Source organism: Neolamprologus multifasciatus, chromosome 19, assembly GCF_963576455.1.
Source record: "Neolamprologus multifasciatus chromosome 19, fNeoMul1.2, whole genome shotgun sequence".
In the NCBI taxonomy this organism is placed as follows: Eukaryota; Metazoa; Chordata; class Actinopteri; order Cichliformes; family Cichlidae; genus Neolamprologus; species Neolamprologus multifasciatus.
The window spans coordinates 8,322,113-8,343,763 of record NC_140457.1 but is presented as its reverse complement, the minus strand read 5'-3'; the positions used below and the strand labels follow the sequence as shown (position 1 = coordinate 8,343,763).

General features: G+C 38.8%; 1 protein-coding gene across 5 annotated transcripts in view; it reads right to left on the bottom strand.

The window, feature by feature from the left end:
- kif6 (kinesin family member 6) overlaps positions 1–21,651 on the bottom strand; it is an 86,757-nt gene that overhangs the window by 8,122 nt on the left and 56,984 nt on the right. For 2 of the 5 annotated variants that reach the window (XR_014871159.1, XM_085143205.1), the window contains exons 14-22: positions 15,304–15,406; positions 13,577–13,632; positions 5,737–5,787; positions 5,020–5,107; positions 4,761–4,896; positions 2,862–2,950; positions 2,123–2,209; positions 1,898–2,002; positions 802–914 (exon numbers count right to left, since the gene is read on the bottom strand). Coding sequence is in view for 4 of the 5 variants with exons in the window: in XM_085143205.1 (XP_084999331.1) it covers positions 802–914; positions 1,898–2,002; positions 2,123–2,209; positions 2,862–2,950; positions 4,761–4,896; positions 5,020–5,107; positions 5,737–5,787; positions 13,577–13,632; positions 15,304–15,406 (828 nt within the window). In the remaining variant the exon portion in view is untranslated. Of the gene's footprint in view, positions 1–5; positions 915–1,897; positions 2,003–2,122; positions 2,210–2,861; positions 2,951–4,760; positions 4,897–5,019; positions 5,108–5,736; positions 5,788–13,576; positions 13,633–15,303; positions 15,407–21,651 lie in introns of those variants that run through there. The other 3 variants (XM_085143206.1, XM_085143204.1, XM_085143207.1) reach the window with 3 other exon arrangements.

The window sequence follows — 21,651 nt, the reverse complement described above, 5'->3', positions numbered from 1 at the left end:
AAATTCAGAAAACAAAGAAAGAGTTACAATAAGCTATTGAGTGGTGATGTTCATTTGCCTTTGCTAGTGTTACTACACTTCCCAGAATGCACTAGTGTCTTTGAAGGTGTTTTGGGAAGATGTATACATAAATATAGAAAGAGTAAAAATTGACACTGGTAGTTCCCAAATAAAGTCGAGGAAAGAAAGAAAGAAAACAGGTAATGAACAAAGAAAGCAAAAAATAAAAGAGTAAAATGAAAAAGGAAACAAGTTAGTAAACATTTAGTGGCAAAAGCTATAATGATGGAAGAAAAGATGAAGAAAGTCAGCAGTTATTTTCTTGATAACTCTTGAGATTAAAAATCTTTTTTGCAACAGTGTCGTGACCAAGAGAGAGAGCAATACATTCAAGTAACACACATGAATCCATACAGCAAAAATACTGTATTCAATATTAATGTTCAATCAATTATTGAATTAATTCAACCTTAAATTCGCTCAGTAAGACTAACTTCCTAAGTTGTAGTGAATGTAAGCTGGTAAGTAAGGTTTGTAATAAACCTCAGGGCTTTGTGAAAGGGAGTGCCCACCATATATGTATGCTGTCTGTGACCATAATGCAACACTGTAACAGAGAAGTGGAAGCAACAAGTCTCTTTATTCCCTCAGTGGACAGAAAACGAGGATAAAGAAAGCTACGAAAAGTCCTGAAAGAAGCTAAACTTTATTGTCAGGCCAGCAGAGGGCGGTGTTGAATGCATAATGCATACTGTGCTTAAGGTGTGTTTTTTTGCATGTGTGTATCTGTGTGTGTGTTACCTGCCCTGCTGACGAGATTCTGCCTAGCCCTGATAAAAGCCAGGATGTCAGCATCAGTTTGCTGGTCTCCAGTCAGCGGAATAGAGGATGAGACGGTGGCAGAGGTGAGGGTCCTGAAATGTATGAATAGTTACTGTGACATGCAGCATTCATCATTCATTGCTTTAACAACCCAGCAGTCCTGTTATTCTTGACTATTCGTAATCCAGAGGTTTATAAGAAACAGGTAACAATGCAGTCTCTGTGCTGGTGGAACAAAAGCACGAGTGTTTAACTGTGATCGTAAAAAGGGAGCTCAGGCAGCAGTGAGGCCTGTTTGATTTGTTAGCACAGTTTGTAGACATTACTTCACAAAGATATAAAAAAAATCATAGCCGTGCTCATGACTGAAAAAAAAGCCCACTGCAAAGCTATAAAATCTACACGTCTATGTACAGATTTAAGTGCTGTCCGCACTTTAAAATGTCGACAATAAATCCAAAGAACTTTCAGTTTGTTTTAAAAATGTAAAAAATAAACAATAGACAAGGACTGTGATGTCTCTTATTTCTAAAGAGATGTGAGTGAAGTCAAGAGTTCCTCTGAACATGTTAAATGGCAGAACTCTGAGAATATACTGGAAATCAAGCTCTGTCACTTTATTCTTTACAAGAGAAACAATAGAATACATGCACCCCCATAATTATGTTCATTAATCTGTATTAAATCTCACAGGAAGTCCAGTGAGATTTAAGAAATGTAAGCATTTTATTTGTAAGTATTAGTTCAACGATGTCATCAAAACTAAAAACATAATAAAGATTAAAGTTAATAATAAAGATTCAAAGTTAAAGGGCACACGATAATAAGCATAAAAACCCCAATGTAGCTACATGTGACAAAAGAAAAGAAAATATTTTTAGTAACATGTAAAAATAAATAAATTTACACCAACTGGTAATGTTATTGTTAAGTTATACTTAACAAGGCTGTGTCACTGACACTGTAGGGCCTAAATATGTTGTTCCAAACGATTATTTTGGCCAGAAATAGTTTAAAATTCCTCTTTTGATTGTAATATTTGTCAACCTTTGTTCCAGGCCACTGATTCACATACTTCCACTCAGAAGAAGGGGTGAAGTCTGTCACCTTCCTGCTCACAGGCTTATTCTGCCACGCTGGCACATCTGGTACTGGAGGTTTGCTTTCAAGAGTAAAACTTCTGAAATTCAAAGAATCAGTGTATGTAAATATATAGTGTTACATATCGTATGGCTACATGCAGTATAACCCATCAGTTCCCAGAGCAAATAAATGAGAGGATCAGTGAAGCGTAGCTGACCTGAGCTCCTGAGCAGAGATAGAAGGATCTGGATTCAGGTGTCGGCCTGCTGGCGAGTCTCTCACAGTACTGCTGAGAGCAGGAGCCCTAATTAAAATTAGAAGAGTATTTCATGAAGACTGACAGCAAAATACCACAGAACATTATATCATCTGTAGGAAAGTTATAGTTTGCATGCATGTACATGAGCCAACCACCAGAGGGCGCTACAACACAAAAATAGTTTGTAGCAACATTTTGTTAATGGAGTTTCACTGAGCTAAAACTAAAGCTGCCATATTCTCAGCTCCATTTTTCTAGTTCTTGTACTATATTCCTTATAAAAAAAATGGTGGTTAATAATTTCTTTAATCATTTTCAACATTTGTGATGAAGTTTATGTCTTTTAGTATTGTTTGGATCTCTCACATAAAAACATTGTTTTATTGATTTAACATTGTTCCAGCAATTGTTTGCTATTTATTAAAGTAAAAAAAAAAGGGGTTTATAGAAACAAGCTGCAGGTTGCTGGCTAAAAATCAAGTGTTCAAGCAGGGAAATGAAAAGGAAACTATAATATTATTAATAAATCAGTAAAACGAGAGTGGTTCTCATTATAACTTCGCTAGTTTTTATACGTGTATGAGCTGAATGGAAGCTAAAAATGTCTATTTAATACACACTTATTAAGAGTGCATACCAGCCAACTGGCCAGACCTTTATTACATCTTTTGCAAGGCTGGGCAAAAAGCAATCTCACCCAAATCCCGGAGCTCGAGGTGTAGATGGCTGTATGGTCCTGTTCAGTGTCCCGGTGTGACTTTGGGCTGCAGCCTCTGACTCAGACTCCTGGTTACAAATAATGAAAAGTTAATTTACTGAAATATTTCTGTACCATTTCTCTACAAAAAACATCACGCCAGCCTGGTAACAGTTAAATGCAATGTGGCCATAGTTCTCTTTAAAAGGACCAGACAACCTTAGGTATTTTGTGTCTTCTGGCTTTGTCATAACACAAAGTTTAAGTGATCACATGTGTGCAGAACAAAAACAGAACAATAAACGTGTGAACAAAGCTGATGAATATATACAGGCACGAAAAAGGACGTCCTGCTTTGTGGACTCAAACTGCTTGTGTAAGGCCCGTCTGTCGGATTTCCTCTGCTTCCCATTCGTCACTCAGTGACACATTTCCAAACTTTTCTCAGATGTGAATGAGATATTCTTCTCCATTCATAAGATCAAAACCAAAGAGCGGCAGCCAGCGACGTCTGCTCATCACATGTTGGTGCCTAACATCTTCTATGCAGTTGGTTTCCGAAACCAACCACATGACAGCCATCAAGGCTGAGGAAAGCGTGCGAGTGGAGAGACAAGTCTAACTTGGTTTTAGACATGAAATTTTATCAGCTTTTCTCTCTTTAAACTTTTGCAAACATATTCTGTCATCATATGGTGAAGACTTATCTCTTATTACCCACAGAGATCACAAACAGATATAGCCATGTAGATACTGGTAAAGTACTTACACATCATACAGTAAAAGCTCAAAAGTTGGTTAAAGGTACATCATGAATGAATTATATTTGATTTTTTTCTAGTATCTATACTTTGGGAAATAATATTAATTCCTCGATCTTTTGCTTTCTTACACTATACTTTAAACTGTGAACTTTTTCACTGTGACTTTGGACCATCGCAACACCGCGATGCTTTTCTTTTTCAGCCGTTCTGTTGCAGATTTGCTGCTGTGCTTGGGATCGTTGTCCTGTTCTGTGACCCAGTTTGAACCAAGCAATAGCTGTGAGACAGATGGTCTCACATTTGACTGAGATGTAGCTCTTGGGTGTTTTTACAGTTTTGCTGAGCGCTGAGTGCTCCGGACCTGGGGTGAATTTCCTGGGATGTCCACTTCTGCGAACACTGCGAACATTGTCCTGACACACATCTGAATGCTCCACACCAGCAAAATGCCAAAGCTCCTGCTTTTATAAACATGCTCACACATCCTGATAATTAATTAGTGAATTGGATTATCAGCTATTTAGCCTCTGAATTCCTATGGAAGCAGTACATAGCTGTATGGAAACTTTATTCTTCACATGTCTGTTAAAGACTGTTCGCCAACAATTTCAATAGCTAAATCTTTAGCTACTAAAATTTATGCAATATTTATAGCGTTATGGCAACTGTTCTCCACTATGTTTAGCTGGCTGCCTCCACTGTGTGACATTTTGTTCCTGTTAATGCTATCTGCTGGGACTGTCCATCATCTGTTGCTGTTCCTCTAAGCTGCTTTCCAGGCTCTTGTTTGGGTCACAAAGAGTTCTATGAAAATGTCTTTGTGTGTATTTGCCTCCTACATATCTTCCCCCCAGGACCCACTGAGCATGATGTTGAACAGAGGCTGCAAGGGTCACACTGGTGCCATAAAGGTCCCACAAGTCAAAGACAGATGCATATCAACTTACACGACCACAGAGCCCTGCATTCAGAAAACAAACGAAAGAAGACCTCCATAAACAGAAAGACAAAAACCCAGAGACAAGGCTAATGTCAGACACGTCTTTAACACTCTTCCCTGGACTTTACATCAGGCTCCCAGATGCTTTATGTGGTGTTGTCACATGGATAGGTAGAGGAAGGTAAGTTCAGCCACCTGCAGACTGGAAGCTTCCTGGCTCCACCACTTATGGAAGTCCTTCTGGAGCTTGACCTTTGACCTCTCCAACAACAGCTGCAGATGCTCAATCTCGGTCCTCAGTGCTTTTAGACGGCCAACGATGCTCTTGTAACTGACAGGAGAAATTAACGGTACTGAATTCATCTTTTGTCCACGTTACGAAGGATCTGCTGTATCCAATCAATACAAGCAGGGTCTTGCCATAGTAATTCATTAAAAAGCACTACAAACTCACCCTTTTTTTCCTTCCTCAATGTGCTTGCAGAGGTTTTCTTCAGCTGGGTCAAACTCCTCCTCAGACCCTGTGTGACTTTCCATGACACCTGTGGTGTAAAATTGACAGGTTGCAGAGATGACAAAAGAGTTAAAAACAAAAAAGAAACACGGTCATGTTTTATATAAAATGACAAGTGCAAGATTAGAAGCTGAGAATTTGTGCGTGTCATGAGTCCATCGGCTTCAAAGAAAGCATTTAAACTTTTGGTCTCGGATAATGGAAACCAGGCTGCTGTGAAGGGCTCTCTGATGCGGAACTCCAAATAACAAGAAAAGCCTTTGGGTGGGAGGTGTTTGCATGCTTTGCAACCAGGTTTCCCCATCAAAGGTTTTATGTCACTGATCAAAACAGTCAGAATGGAGCAAATGAAGGCGTCTTAGAGCCTGAGCCGCCCAGTCTTTGGCCAGTAAGCTTTCATTCACTGAGGCTTGCTGCAAAAGCTTTGAAGTGGCCACCAGTAACAGTTGAAAAGGGGCCACAATGTGCTCAGCGTTTATCATCCTGTTTTGAGAAGAGTTCAATATCAAAAAGATGATAATAAAAAGACCTGATACTTCCTCAGGCTGCAATCCCAATGCAAAGGCAAGAAATGTGCAGAAATGTGGTGAATTATAATTGCTTCGCATGTTTGTTGTTTAGATGTTGGTGTGGGCAGAAGTTATAAATAATTTTTACCATAAGCGGCCCTCTGTCTCCTCCGCACATCCAGCTGCTTCTTCAGTTCAGCTGAGAGAAGGAGAACGACAACAACATTTTTAAATTTCCATCAAGAGACTCAAAGCACATCAATCTCCAAGGCCACTGGGCTTCATAACTTAAAAAAAGGTCGCCTGGCTCCACATGATTTCATAAAAGTCAAACGAGTAAATGCATGACACTGTTTATGAAGAAACATTTTGGATTGTCATTCACCTACTTAAAACCCCTGCAATGCAAAACAGTTAAAACCCATGTGCTGCCTAATACAGGGAGTCCTCATTATAACCCAGAAGAAAAAACATTATTTCAAACATTATTCTTGATGATCGGCATGTTAGATTTTGGTAAGATAAGCTCTCTCCCAATTTATCTAGGATTGAGAGTGGCACCAGCTAAACTTCTAACCATAACAGTTCTTTCAAATCTCACACTTCGTTTTTGTAATTCAACTGTAATCAACAATCTCACGCAAATCCTAAAGCTCCCTCTGGAGTTGGCCTGTCAAACTCTATTCTTCTTAGACATTTGAACCTATGATTTATTTCCAGATGATTAACCTTTTCTGCACATTTCTAACTTCTTATTTTTACTCTTGAACTCTACTAGACTGGCTTTGCATGACTTACAGTTCAGAATAATTCATATTTACCTTATTTATCTTATAAAGTGCGTGAGTACAGCCTCTCAGTTCATCCTCTGCCTAAGATCTATATGATGATGATCATCATCATATCGAGCCAAGAATAGAAAAAAACTGTGAAACAGTGTTTGGAGGAGTATGAGGCCTCACAGGGATTACTTCTATATACAATGACCTCATAAGTTGAATTTTTTCTCAAGTTTATTATGATTATCTACTATACAGTACTGCAGGAAATAAATCAAAACAGAACAATAGTCAAGATGGTGCTGATTTATAAACTTCCATAGTCAGTAAGCAAAGAAGCAACAAGAAGGAGGCATTCGGGTGAATGTTGATTCTCGTGGCTATAGTGCAGTCTTCACATATGGACAAGTCATTTACTGTTGCTGAACTGAAGTGTTTAATTACATTGTTGGAGAAATTGGTAATAAACCGCTTCGGTAGTAGAAGACAGTTGTAAGTAAAGGGACAAAAATGTCCAGGGATGCTTTTGCCATAAGACAAACACAAGATGCAATTTCATGTTTATTTCATGTTTAGATCAGAGCCAGACTACGAGATAAAAGCAGTGTTGAATGGCAGTATCTTCTGTGGTGTTTCCATTAAAGGCCCACAGGTGTCATTCACTTATAGACGCTGCTGTGCTGCAGCTCTTTGTATAATACAACCCTATCTCAAGTGGAAATCAGAAAATGGGAAATCCAGATGAAGTATGTGGGGAGAAAAAGGGGTGTGGGTTTCTGTAACACCTCACATGACGCCACAAAATGGTTGGATTAGAGCTCTTGCTCGGCTTTCTCCTGTGGAATACTTTAAATCTGTTTGCAAAGTGCCCGTGTAACCAGCTCGTCTTCCAGGACCACTTTTCTGAGGGTTTCAGTAGACAGCACATGAATGGATGATGTGAAACATTACAAATGAGCAGCCCTGACACAGTGTGCCCATGATGACAGTGTTTTTCCAAATGCCTATGGAGTATGAAGCTGGGTTGTGTGTGGGTAGCTGAAAATGTAGATGTACTGAGACGCCCTGTGGCTTCGCGTTGTGGTGAGGTGGGCAGCCTGAAACTTCACTAACAGACACAGCTCTCTCAAACATGACCCACAACCCCTTTCATAATAACATAAAAGGATTAAAAAATATTTATGCCATGACCACGCTATGATGACAGGGTACAAAATTGGGGCAGGGAGCACGTGAAGGCAACATAAAAAGCACATTTTTTTTTGGTTGGCTTTTGTCTTCACTCTGATCCGTACATGGTCATGGCCAAAGTATTCTTTAACAGATCTGTTATATTCGCTCGAAGCCCCTGCATGGCCCCACCCTTTTATTTAGCCATATATTTTCCAAATATCTTCTGTGTAAACTCGTCACACATCTCTCTTAAAGGCTCATAGACTGCACCCAAGCAACAATCTCTTTAAAATAGGTTTGAAAAATGAACTACAAAAACTGCAGTTCTTCTAATGTCCACTTGAGGTGGGCTACAAAAGTGAGTACTGTATAGACTCCTATGTTACAAATCAAACTTTAAAGCTGAACTAACCATCTTTGCAGCCTAGAACAAACTTTTTTTTTTAAAACTTACTTGTTTAAATTCTTTTAAGGAATAAAGTTTGTATTATTAGGGGCGTGGATTCTAACGCAGCCAGTGTTTTTGACACCTTTCTGAATACTTTTAATGCAGCTGTCCGACAAAAATATGGCTCATTTACAGACAATCCAAGAAATATGTTGAGTATGCTCCAGTTTTAGTTGGTGAAGTTACTGTCTATAGATCCATGTCTTTGTCTCCTGCCTTCCTCCGCTCACCCGGTCACGGCAGATGGCCGTCCCTCCCTGAGCCTGGTTCTGCTGGAGGCGTCTTCCTGTTAAAAGGGAGTTTTTCCTTCCCTTTGTCGCCAAAGCTCTTGCTCATTGGGTGTCATATGATTATTTGGGTTTTGTCTGTTTTCTCTGTATTATTATAGGGTCTTACCTTACTACATAAAACACCTTGAGGTGACTGTTGTTGTGATCTGGCGCTATATAAATAGAATTGAATGGAAATGAATTAAACTGAACTGCATGTAGCCATCCAAGCTAACCAGTGTCGCATTCAAACATGGTCACTTCTGGCTCAAACAAAAACCAAAAACAATCAAAAAACAAGAAAGCAACAGGTAAAAAGCTCCAAAACAACACAATAGGTGATAGCACCACTGCTACATCTAACTTTTATGTACAGTCTGTGTCTGACTCAGACAATCTGATTCAATGATTTGGACCAGGATTAGACTAATAACCTAAACAACTAAATACCATACCACACCTACCATTAATGCAGCCAAAGTTTGAGATAGAAAATGTTCAATAGTGACTGTGTGAACTGTGTTTACAGTAAAAGACTGAATACTGGCCAAGGGACAAATATCTCTTATTTCTTCAGGATCTGCAGGGTATCAGTGGGAGGGAGGAGACACCATATACCCAATATGACTCTGGTTTCAAAAGGGTTAATGTACAACAGATTAATTTTTTTACCTGTCCCACCAATGATCAGAGAAATAAAAAAGAATCAAAACTTTTTGGTCACAAAAGCCAGTTCAAGTCCCAAAACAGACCAAAACAACAACAACAAAAATCCAGGATATTTGTCAAGTATAGGTGGGGTGCAGACTTCAGTGCTTCTATTCTCCATCCAGGACAAGATTGTGAGCTCAACACCAAAAACTCTTCCAAACCACACAGGGTTTCCCCCCCACACCACCGTCAGTAGACGTGCTGTCGACTTTAAAGGCTGGTTTCAAGCTACAAGCCTCAATAAATATTTGGTGATTTTTGTGGCCGGGAGGTTGAATGTGATATGCCACATAAATACCAAAGTGAGGTGAGATTTGAGCACCATACTTGCAGCCCAGCTTTCCAGCATCTGACCTATGTGTAGATGAAGAATAATATCCACAAAGTAATCTGGTAAATGTTTAAAATTCACAAGACAAATAAAGAACCGCAAGAACACAGGAAGCAAGATTTGTTTCTATTAAACAGAGAGCTGCACTAAACATTCTCCATTTTTGTAGGGCAGCTGGGTTCATGCTGCTGTTGACTGAGGCTTTGACCTAAACTATGGACTTTTTATAAACCACTTTAATATACGGCTGATAGCACAGGAATTAATCACAGAAACAGTCAGCACAGTAAAATGCAGTTCATGTTAACAAAGACTACAATATTTCTCTTCTGGTATTTGTTCTAAAAAGTGTGGCACATCTCCAGCTGCATACTCACTTATCCTGCATCTGTGGGTCACTTCAGCGAAGGTGAAATCAAAGTGATACCAAAGACGGTGTCACATGCTTGGCCCAAATTCCTCAATAAAGTAAGAAACAACAGAACCGCCCCACCAAAGGATGTTAAAACTGGTGTAAAAACAGGAGGCGTGTGTTTCTAGGAACATTATATAAGAAATCTGGAATTTAGAAATTTTTCTCAGGAATAAATATATAACAGAACCACTTGAATATTCAGAAAGCGCTAATGATTTTGTTTTAGGACAACCTCCTGCCTCCACAAACGTGCATTTGGAACTGTAGCTGCCTTGTAAAAATACAGCAAAGTATTACTGTGCTGCAGAAAACAGAAACAGAAAACTGAGACATAAAATAAAACACAGGAAAACTGAAAGGCATCACCAGAATAACTATGAAGTAAAATAAAGAATGAAAAGACTCAAAGATGTCACAGAAAAGCTTGCAATCTGGTAGAATAAAAGAAATCAATACAGTAATCCAAGAAAAATCCAACAAAAACCAAAACCAACACTCCCAGACTATGACAGCTGGGGTTCTTCTACAGTAAATTAAAATAAATAAGAATGTTCAGAATCTATGTTCTTATACAGTGGTTTTACTGATCTAGGTCAAATCTGCACATACAGTATCTATAGCAGCGTAGCATTGGCAACAGACTAAACAGGATATTCCAGACGTCCATCTCCCTAACAAAATGTTCTGGTTCATCCAAGAATTTCCCAATCCAGATAACATATATAATTTCTCCCTTTCCAAATTGGGAATGCTCAAAAAACCTCCAAAGAAACAGAAGAGCAATGGCTTTATTCTGAGCTCCATCCTGATGTCCAAACTGTTCACCGTATGTGTAACCCTGCATTCATGAGCTCACTTTCCTGACTACTGCTCAGATCTCAAGTACCGATGATGACTGAAACATAGATTAACAGGTGGATCAAAAGCTTAGCCTTCTGGAACCATGAAACCACGGTCTCAGACTTTGAGGTACTGATTCTCATTCTCGCCACTTCACACAAATTGCTTTAGTGGGAGCTCAGAATCACATCAGTCTCATACTCCTGCTACAGAAGATGTGGATCTGTGACTTTCTAAATAGATATATCTTCTTTCGACCTATGGTTTCAGAATGCGTCTCTGCAGTAGGACTGATCTCTAGAGTCATAGTGAGGCCAAGAAATACAGCATAAACTAGAGACTGATGCTTCCTCTAACCCTCAAGTTGGGTGCTTTAGAAAAAAGCACCTCATATTATCCTAAAAGTTTCCATGTTCTCCTTTAACCATGAGACACAGGTGGTGTAAAGTTTCCGAGCAAACCCTCCAAGATGGCATTAAAACACAGCGAGCCACTTTCCAGCCGCTAAAAGCACCATCTCTCATCCAGGAAGAATGCAGCTCTGTGCACCTAAAAATGTAATAAGCTTTGACAGCATTGAGATGTTTGACTAAGATGAGGAATGTGGATAAATTAGTAAAAATCCAGTTTTTCCTCACTTCAGCCTCACTGTGTGGTCTGCAGAACACATTTAAAGAGCTAATAATCTGCATGCTGCCAGGGTTGATTTCTGCATAACATGTGACAGATTCGTCTATGTCAGCACCTCATGCAGTGAAGGCTAAAGACAAAAAAATTAATTCAGAGGGTGATAAGTGTGCACTGGCATGTGTGGTGCTAACGGGCAAATGCTACTAAACCACTGAGCGTGCTCAGAGGCAGCGCTGATGCCAGGCGTTGGTGTAAACCTATCCATTTCAACGGCATGTGAAATGAGCCACAGACAGAGAAGGGAAATTTATAAATGTAGCTTGCAGTAGTAAACGCAAACCAGATAAAAACACATTTTAACTGCTCTGAGTTTACTGGAAAGTTCAACCAAACATTAATATCATTTAAACCCACTGCCAGCGGCGACAGGACTCGGCTTTTAGTGTTTCTGTAAACAGCAGCAGGTTATGACACAATACTGAGCTTCTAACAAGGCATCTTTTATGATTTCTATATTAACCCTCTCGAGGCAGGCGTTACCGATTTGCAACAGTTAAAAACTAACAACCTGATTACCCCACATACATATTTTATGAGTTTTTTTTACTCAGAAGTACCACTGCAGGACTTGGTTGTGCATTAGCAACAAAAAGTTTAATTTGAGCCTGAGAGGGTTAAAGTGCACCTTCTCTGCTTTTCCTTTTTTTTCTGTATGGAACAGCTGTAGGAGTTTTTAAAATGAAGGTTTTTTTTTACCTGCACAAAACTGAAATGAAAAAAATAAAGAAACGCAAAAGTAACAAAAGAAAAAAACAAGAGAGATCAGTAATAACTAATAGTTAAATGCAGAGAGGTGTATAAACACATAGTGAGAGGAGAAGAAGAAGAAGAAGAAGACTCAGTGCATCTAGCCTACATCAAGAAAGTCATCACTGGAATGTTTTCAGATGTCTGTTGCTATTTAACGTAATTCTTTTAGCTCGGTTCCTCAAAAGGTTCTGCATTCTCAGAGCGTTGCTCTTAATGGAAGCCCCATCTTGTGTCAGAATGTCGTGTTACATGAAAGTATGACAGACTCCTAGTTCAGCTTGTTTCAGGCAGAGAATGAACTCATAAACCAAGTTTACAATACATAAGAATTATTTTGAATTATGACTCAATTAAAGTCCAGAAATAAAAATATTTACTTGGAAATAAGAAACAAAGTGCAAATGAGACAGTCTCTGTCTAATCTGCACTTTGGGTCACTTGTGGGCATTTAGAAGACACACATTGTGTAGTGAATATAGTCTCAGACTAACAACATAAGGCTTAGAACCACTCAGCTTTGGCCTAAGCCAATGCCAAGTTTACCCGTTATGGATATTACACAGAAGAGCACAAGAGTGACAGCCAAGTAAAAAGCACAGGTTGGAATCTTCAGTAACCGGAAATCCAAATGTGGAAATCTTCAGGCTGTTTCAAATGTATTAATATGAAACTTGTTAAAATAACTGACCAAAATAACTAAATTGGGAAATATTCAAAAGTAAAGACACAAGACAACAAATCCAAGAAAAATAAAACTGCATTATTGTCGCCTATTGTCAGACAGAAAAAGGTGAAGTAAAATATGAAACTAGTTAAATATTAAATATTAATCGAGCTGAGGACGTTATGTTGCCATAGTAACATCAGAAGCTTCCCAACATCAAATCGACGCCCTTTCAGCTTCTTCCTATACAGTGGTATAAAAAGTCTTTGTCCCGTTCCTTAATTCGTATTTTTTTATTTGTCACACTTAAATGTTTCAGATCATGAAACTAATTTCACTATTAGACAAAGATAACTTGAGTAAACACAAAATGCAGTTTCTAAATAAAGGTGTTTCTTATTAAGGGGGAAAAATCCAAACCTACATGTGAGGAGCAGGGGCAAACACTGTTTTTACACCACTGTATCTCCGAACACACAGAAAAAGAAAAAACCTTTTGAAACATATAGCGAAAGGCTGTTGTTATCGCAGCATGAACCTCCAAACTGCTCGCTCTTTGGTCTTAGCTTGCTTCATGCTATGTTAGCTCTTCTGCTGCTGATTTGTGGCGAATTAAACACAGAAGAACACACCACTGAACTAAATGGAGCGTCTTATCAACTGTATCTCAGTTTCCATTAGGATGATCAAGTCCTTTTGCACTGCTTCCCAGCAATTTGCTCTCCAATGTGTGCCTTTCTCTTGTTTTGTATATATCCCTCTCTTCTGTTTGCTATTAATTCCTGATGATGTCTTTACTATTTATGTCTTTCTTTTGAATAGAGGGCTCTATTCTATTCTATGACAGAAGACTGCACACCTGAACAATACGCAGCTCTTGAGTGTAATGTGTTTTTCAAAAAGAATGAGAAAACTTACTGATTTTGTTTCTGGCTTCATTCAGTTCCTCTCCAAGTTTCCGGGCCTCTGCTGATCTGTTCAAAAGAATCAAAGAATTAAAAGCAAAGTTCACCCCCAAAATCACATTTACATATGCTTCCTCTGGCCTGTTGTGCTGTTTATACATCTGGATTGTGGAAATGTCTGGCATCTCTTGAGGATAGAAAATCCACTGAAAAACAATAAAGCAATAATGTGTCTTTACTAGAGATGGACCGATCCGATATTACGTATCGGTATCGGTCTGATACTGAGGTAAATTACTGGATCGGATATCGGAGAGAAATAAAAAATGTAATCCGACCCGTTAAATATCAAAAAGCACCTCACAAAACTTGCAACACGGCGTAACTCGGCCCATAACCCTAGCACGTCGGAGCAGTATGCTCACGTGATAGAGCGGCTGTGTGTATTTGTAGCCTCGCTACCAAACTGGCATTTCATCTCCGAGGAAGTTATCCCAGAGAGAAGTAAAGCAAGTGTGTAAGTTCATCTCTGAATGTTTGTAAAGCATTCCCACGTTAAGCTTAACAACCAATATATGGAGCGACTGCCTCTTCTCTCTCCCTCCCTCTCCTATTGCTACTTCAATCATGAAAGAGTCCATCTCTTTTCTTTGGTTTTGGCCCACTTTGCACCAGAAAGAGGAAACCAGCGGCTGAACAACAGCAGCACGTTTAAGCTTGATAAGCTGTTGTTAGAATTTATTTAATATTACTCTAGACCAGGATCCTTTTCTACGTAGCTGACGGCTGGTAACTGTGCAGGGGCGAATCTAGCAAAGTTTAGCCAGGGGGGCCGATAGGGCATGAACAGGGAAAAGGGGGGCACAAAGACATACTTTTCTTTCTTATTCTCATTTAAAATGTCTAGCTTTTAATAAATAATTATCTGAATCTTACACCCAAAGTTTTGATCTCATGTAAAATGTATAGAAGTCCATTACTGTATATAGTAACTGTTAAGTCTAATATACCCTAGTAAGCTATACTACTTTTTCCTTTGGGAAGGTACCATCTGTGCAGTCTGCAATTCTGTTGAAGAAAGATGTTGAATCTATTTAATTATTCTTGAAAAATAATTTATTTCTGTGCAATTTTTTCCAACCTGCATCAAATTAATTACAAGTTAATTACGTCGATTAAGCATCATGACGTGGAGGGTGGTTATATCAATAGTGAATATATATCAAAGTGAAGTAGAGTCACATGCTCCTCCATTTCTGATTCTGAGAATTCTGGAAATGGAAAAAAAAAGTCGTGCCCACCTTGACTGATCCACCCAAAAATCTTTATGTCCACAATGCTAACTTTAAGTTTCTTTAAGTTCCACACATAAGTACAAAGTAAAATGTAAAATTTAATGGAACTCAAACAAAAGAAACTACCTTATTTGGATTACATATTTCCTTACTGATTAATTATCTGACTAAATAAACTTTTGATTTTATATATGTAAATTGAATTTTACTCAAAACTATTGCTCTGTGTTTATGAGGGCAAAGAATCATTTTCCTGAGTGAATGTGACTTTGCTAACCACATTCATGTGACCACTCAGACTGATTCCTGGTGTTAGAGAAAGAGGTGCCCGAGAAGAAAACGATATTCTTGAAATGCTGAACTTTGTGGTACTGCTTATACGTTGAAGTAGTCTGCCTTAATTTGGGCATTATCAGGATAATATTTTGTTCTACTAGTCATAAACCTCTGTTTCAGCAGACTCTTGTTGTCTTCAATGGTTAGGTGGTCTTCATGGTCTCTTATGAAGATCTCAAAGGCCTCTTGTTTTCCCATTGACAGCTTGGGGCCTGAAAGAGAGAGAATAAAAATCAGCACTGAGATGCACAGTGTGCTTTATTTTATGAATCATAGACACTGTGTATATCAGCAGCTCCACGGTAAAAAACATCATCTAACTTGAGCACACATGCCAGGTCCTGCTGTGCAAATAATAATGGATAATAATGGATTGGATTTATATAGCGCTTTTCAAGGCACCCAAAGCGCTTTACAATACCACTATTCATGAACATGTTCCCACATTCACCGGTACTCGACTCCAGTCTGGGAGTCAGATGTGCGCTACAGAGCTCTACTGATATGGCTGATTATCGTGGCATTTGATGATTAGCGAGAACATAAACACAAATATAAACAGCAGTTCTGAACATGTCAAGATTACATAGCGGATATACCCCACCCCTCGCTGCTCAACCTCAGCAGTGCATCGCACATCAGGAAACATGATGTTGAACTTCCTGCTCACTGCTCAAGTTTTTATTAAAGCTGTACACATCTGCTTTAAATACTGCACTTCCACCAAGGGGATAAAACGCAACACAGCAGAGAGCGTTGATTTGGTCTCCCTCTGAACATGCGATTAAATTAGAAAGGCTGGATTGTCAATTTTTTTCTCAGAAAGGTTCCTAAAGGAGTGAAATGACCCAGAAGCATCGGTGTGGTAACCATTATGCACCATCTCTGCGTCCAAATGCTCAATCACCTGGAGTCTAACTACAAAGCTATGATTAGATTAATATAAACACATTAGCAAAGGAAGGATGTTTATTTGTAGGTTAAATAGTTCTGAATAAAAGTTCTTGTTGAGATGGGCTGAGACAATTGTCATCATATGGCAGAAAGAAGACACCAAAATCTGACCAAACTCAACCTAAGAAAATCCTTGAGAAGAGCCCATCCACAAGATAACGTTAATGTCACTGCATGGTTTGGATTACTTGCTTGAAAAGTTCACATCCTGACCTTAAATACTGACACTGCAATCTGACCTTAAATACTGACACTGCAATCTTAGTCAGTCAACTGTGATTTTTTTCTGTTGCCTCCTCAAATAACACAATGAGATCAATACAGATTATATTGGTATTAGGGAAAAATCTTACAATTAGTGCACTATTACTAATGTAATAGCATTTTTCATGCTATTACATGATAATAAACCTGTTGTAAAACCTTTATTTCTCTTAGTTTAACACAAAAAGCTAAACTTGCATGTATGTAGAAATTATATGACTGGAAGCTATTTATTATTTATAAGTGCTGCATGTATCATGGTGACTGGAATTCACTCTATTTTTTTTTTCTGTTTTATTAAGAAGGCAGAAAAACAAGTTGTTGTTTTCCTCTCTGTTACCAACTGTTTTCCAACTGTTCCTTGGAAAATCCAAAATGCCACCATGATTTCCAATAAATCCCCGCATCCCCCGTTAAATCTGCGGACTTATCCGTTCTAACCAAAGACATTCGTACACAGGACACTAACTCATGAGATTAATCGTAGGACAGTTAGGAATGCTGTTTCTTTATTTTTGGAAAGTCCTGATTAAAACCAACTTAGACTTGCGCTACAAGAGCCAAACTCTACAAATCAGCATGAGGGGTTCTTGAGGGGAAATGCACTCCGGTCGACTCTTGTAAAAAAGCAGCATTCCAGGAATATCTAAGGGTGATATAACATCATATTATGTTGTGCTCACAGAATTTGTGGGGTAATGAGATCACACGGTCCTCAGGCCAACTTTCCTCATTTTTCTTTTCCGTGCTCCAAGTGCAGACAAACCACAGAGGTTTGAATGTGTTGTGACTGTTGTTGCTGCTTCAACAAATTTTAGAGGTGAAATGCCAGCAAAGAGAAGAAGCTAGGAGCTTTCACAATTATTTTTGGGTGAATTTTATGTTCCTACTGCACTTTCTCACTCACTGAGGTGTCTCCATTTGGTCCAGATCACAGAAACATGTGGATGGCCTGCTCGGCCTGCTAGAATCATCAGCGTCTCATTACAAGCTAGCCGGATTTACGTTAAGATCTAACTCTCGCTTAAGACTCGTCTCATTTCTGGTTAATTTAATTCTTTAACAGTCTGAGCCACAACAGGAACACCTTGTCTTTCTATCAGCACTCTGAAAAGAACAGGAAGGAGACACTGTACATCTGTACCTCCATAAGACTCTAAACACTCCTATTAGTCCTGTTTTCATTGTACAGCAAACGCAGCAGAAATCCAGTTCTATGACGTAATGTGCGCAGAGTGCTTCTACAGAGACAGTGGTAATCAGAAAACCCTTCCTAATGTCCAGGTTCTATTATGTGTTGGCTGAGCTAGGAGGCCAAGAACAGAAGGAAAGAACAGAGTCTGACAGTATGGCTTTCAATCATCACAAATAGTTTCCATGGAAAGTTCATCATCATTATATTTACAGTGCATCTTCAGGGGACAGTGGTTTTCATCCAGCGACTGCAGCAGCAGGACCCAAAGATTAGACCTAATTGAAATGTACATAAACAGTCAGCGACCCTCTGAGCATGCGGACATGATAAGTGCAGCGCATTTGTTTTAAATTAAGACAGAATAAAGAACAATGATCTAATGTGCATATAGTTTGAGTCTCCAAGTGGGTCATGGAAACCAGCCGCTGCAGATGAGAAACATATGATATCTGCTCTATTGTTAAAGAACTGCGTCAACTGTGTGTCCCTCTGGTATTCTGCTCATTCTGTGTATTTCATAAAAAATGTATTTAGAGCACACATAAGAAGACGCACAAGGACAGCTGTATTTTTCTTATCCTTTTTTCTCAATGCGTTACTTTATGGGTCTAAAAATTCAATAGTTAGGTACTGATTTACTACTGTGGCATATTAAATAAAGGTAACAACAGAAATAGTAAGGTTTTTGGAAAGAGTGCTAAAGTGCTTTGCAAAGAATAAGAACATATAATAAATAAATACAAAGGAAAAAAACAGATACTATAAATAAATAAAGCTATACAAAAAGTTAACTGTCAGCTAATAATAAAATTCAAAAATCCTAAAATATTCTAAAAATGGAAAATAAATAAATAAATAAACAAACTGGGGAAAGGAGGTTTCTACAAGATATATATTTAAAGGCACAGGCAAAAGTAGGAATAAATCCGACATTTTCTGATGTGAAAGTTGTAACTATTAGGAAGAAAACCTGTGAAATGAATAATAATAATGATAATAAAAAATACATTGATGAAGGGAGGCAATATGTAAGATTAGACTTCAATTTACGTGAAAAAAATGGACATTTAGAAAAATGAAAGCCAAAATAAATAAAGATAAAAAGCTGAAATTCTAATCCACCAGCCTCTGTAAAACTGCAGTTTTACTGCATGAAACTGCAGAAACAACAGATGTTGCGCACAAAGCCCGTCTAATTCAGCGTGTTATTATGTTCTGAATCCACCCATTTTATGACAGTGTCTCTTTAAAGCTTGAAATTAGAGTTAGAGCTACAGTTATTATTATTATTCCCTTAGTGAATTTGACTGCAACAAAATATTGTGCATTTTCCCTCAAAAATCTAATCTCAGAGTTTGAGAGTTTTTCTCAGAAATGGTCTCTTTTTAAACAGAGAATAAAGAATGGACCTCATAAATCTTTGTAGAAATGCAGCATGAACACCAAAGTCTAAAAAAACCAAATAAATAAATATTGACCCCACCTGTGCTCCACATAAAAAGCATTACAACTGTAGGAAATGTCTTCTCTGATTCTCCTATAAGTACTCAGTGTGGTCTTAAAACCTGCTTCCCAAAGTTACAGAGTCTCCCTGGACAGCATCAGGCTGAAAGAGTCAGGAATTTCTCATGAAGTGTGAGAAAATTGGTTGAACATTCCTGAGTGGACGTGTAACTACTGCAGGAGCTGGAGATTTCCGAAAGGGGATGTGCAACTTTCCCCACAACAGAGTGGACAGTACTAATACTGTTGGCAAAACTAAAAAATGTAGTCATTATATAGTCTGGTTTAAGAATGAAGTCATCTACAAACACCATCTCAGTCTGTGACTCCACAGCAATGCTAAATCAGTCTTGGTCAGCATGCCATCCACCATTGTTATAATCCTCCAGCCTGGAAAAGGGCACACATTTTATTTTCTTGAGGCAAGAATGCTGCAGTCTCCTTATTTCTGATGTAAACCAGAAGTGCCTCTTCCTTCTACAAAGAGTACAAAATGCTACAAAGTTGCTTAGGTCGTCACCAATGATGACTCAGACGTATGTAGCACCATACCTCTGAGTCTTTATGTAGCACCAAATCACAACAACAGTTGCCTCAAGGCACTTTATATAGTAACGTAAAGACCCTACAATAATACAAAGAAAACAGAGAAAACCCCAACAATCACATGCCCCCCTATGAGCAGGCTCTTTGGCGACAGTGGGAAGGAAAATCCTTCCTTTAAACAGAAAAAAAACCTCCAGCAAAACCAAGCTCAGGCAGGGACGGCCATGGGCTGCGACCGATTGGGGATGAGTGGATGAAGACAAAGACATGCTGTGGAAAAGAGCCAGAGATTATTAATAACTGCAACAACATAACCGCAAAAGGAACAAAAGAAAAAACAAGAGAGATTAATAATAACTAATAATTAAATGAAGAGTGGTGTATAAACACATAGTGACTGAAAAAGGTGACTGTAGAAAAAATACTCCATGCCACAGATTTTTACACCAGATGCCCTTACTGGCACAAGCATCCCTCCAACGTTGCTCTGTGGTGAAAAGAAGATACTTTGAGAAGGAAAGCCATTTCTGCAGCACTCCACCAATCAGGCTTGGATGGTAGAGTGACCAGATGGAAGCCACCCCCCACTAAAACTTTGTCACTGTGACAACTGTGACAACCCACATGGAGTTTGCCAAAAGGCACCTGAAAGACTCTCTACCTGGCCAATACTATCCCTACATTGAACATGGTGGTGGCACCATCAAGCTGTGGGGATGTTTTGTTTTGTTTTTTCGAGGGAAAGATGAATACAGAGTACAGAGACATCCCTAGCACACAGTCAAGATAACAAAGGAGTGGCTTTGGGACCCGTCTGTGAATGTTCTTGAGTGGCTCAGCCAGAGACCAGACTGAACAGCTCTGGAGAGATTTGAAAATATCTGTGCACCGATGGAGCCTGAGAGTCCCCAAAAAAAGGTGTGCCAAGCTTGTAGCATCATACTCAAAAAGACTTGAGGTCGTAATTGTTGCCAAAACTGCTTGAACAAAGTGTTGAGCAAAGGCTGTGAATACTTATGCACAATTAGTATGCGAACCTCAAGAAAACACTTTGTCACTGTGGGTATTGTTTGCAGAATTTTAATGTGAAAATTTGAATAGAACTGATTTTGGAGGCTTTAACATGACAGCTGTGGATCAGCTGTAGTTGCAATGATCTATGATCATCAAATATATTTTCACAGCTGTTAATATACCTGGATGGACTGCCCAAGTAAAACTAAGAGGAACCAGAATCCATGGAAGTTCGTGTCTCACAAGAGAGAAAGAAAGAAATAAAATGGCCTTTTGAGGCCGAATGAAAACAAATCTTCTGCTGTGACAGCCCATATAATAATGTTAACTGCATATCAGATGATCTAATACATATGGAACATCATTTATCAGTGATTTTAAAACCCCCTGTTCATGGTCTTTGTTCCTTCTATAGTCCTTTATGGAAAGACTTGAAGTGTGTATTTTGTTTTCAAACAGGCTCTTCTGGTCTTATTACTGCACCGGGCACCATGACACAAAAATGTCAGAGAGGATGAGAGAGCTGTGGTTAGCAGAGACAAGAGCGCAGGCTTGGTTGGATGAGTTTCTGGCTCATACCGAGCCTGATGGCTATGACCAAGCTTGTTACAAGGGCTCAAGTTCATCATCACACTCGAGGCTCCACTTAACCAAAATTAAGCAGGAAAAGCCAAATGAATGCCGCCTTTGGCTGGAGAGCTCATCCAAAAGCTTAACTTGCTTAACCTCAGCATTCCCCTTACATTTAAACCAAGTTTATGTCTAAAGAAGTTATAAGTGAACAGACTATCAAAGAGAAGCTGCAGCTGACGTTTCTACTTCTAAAGCTGCCACCTTTGGGTCATTGTTATCATGTATCTTTAAAGTTTTAGTTCATAAAGGCTGTCAACCACACTTAGGCTGCCAGTTAAGTAAAACAGTATGGTTCTTTATTATGTACACATTTGCCAAAACGAAAGAGTAAATATCCTCTGGCATATT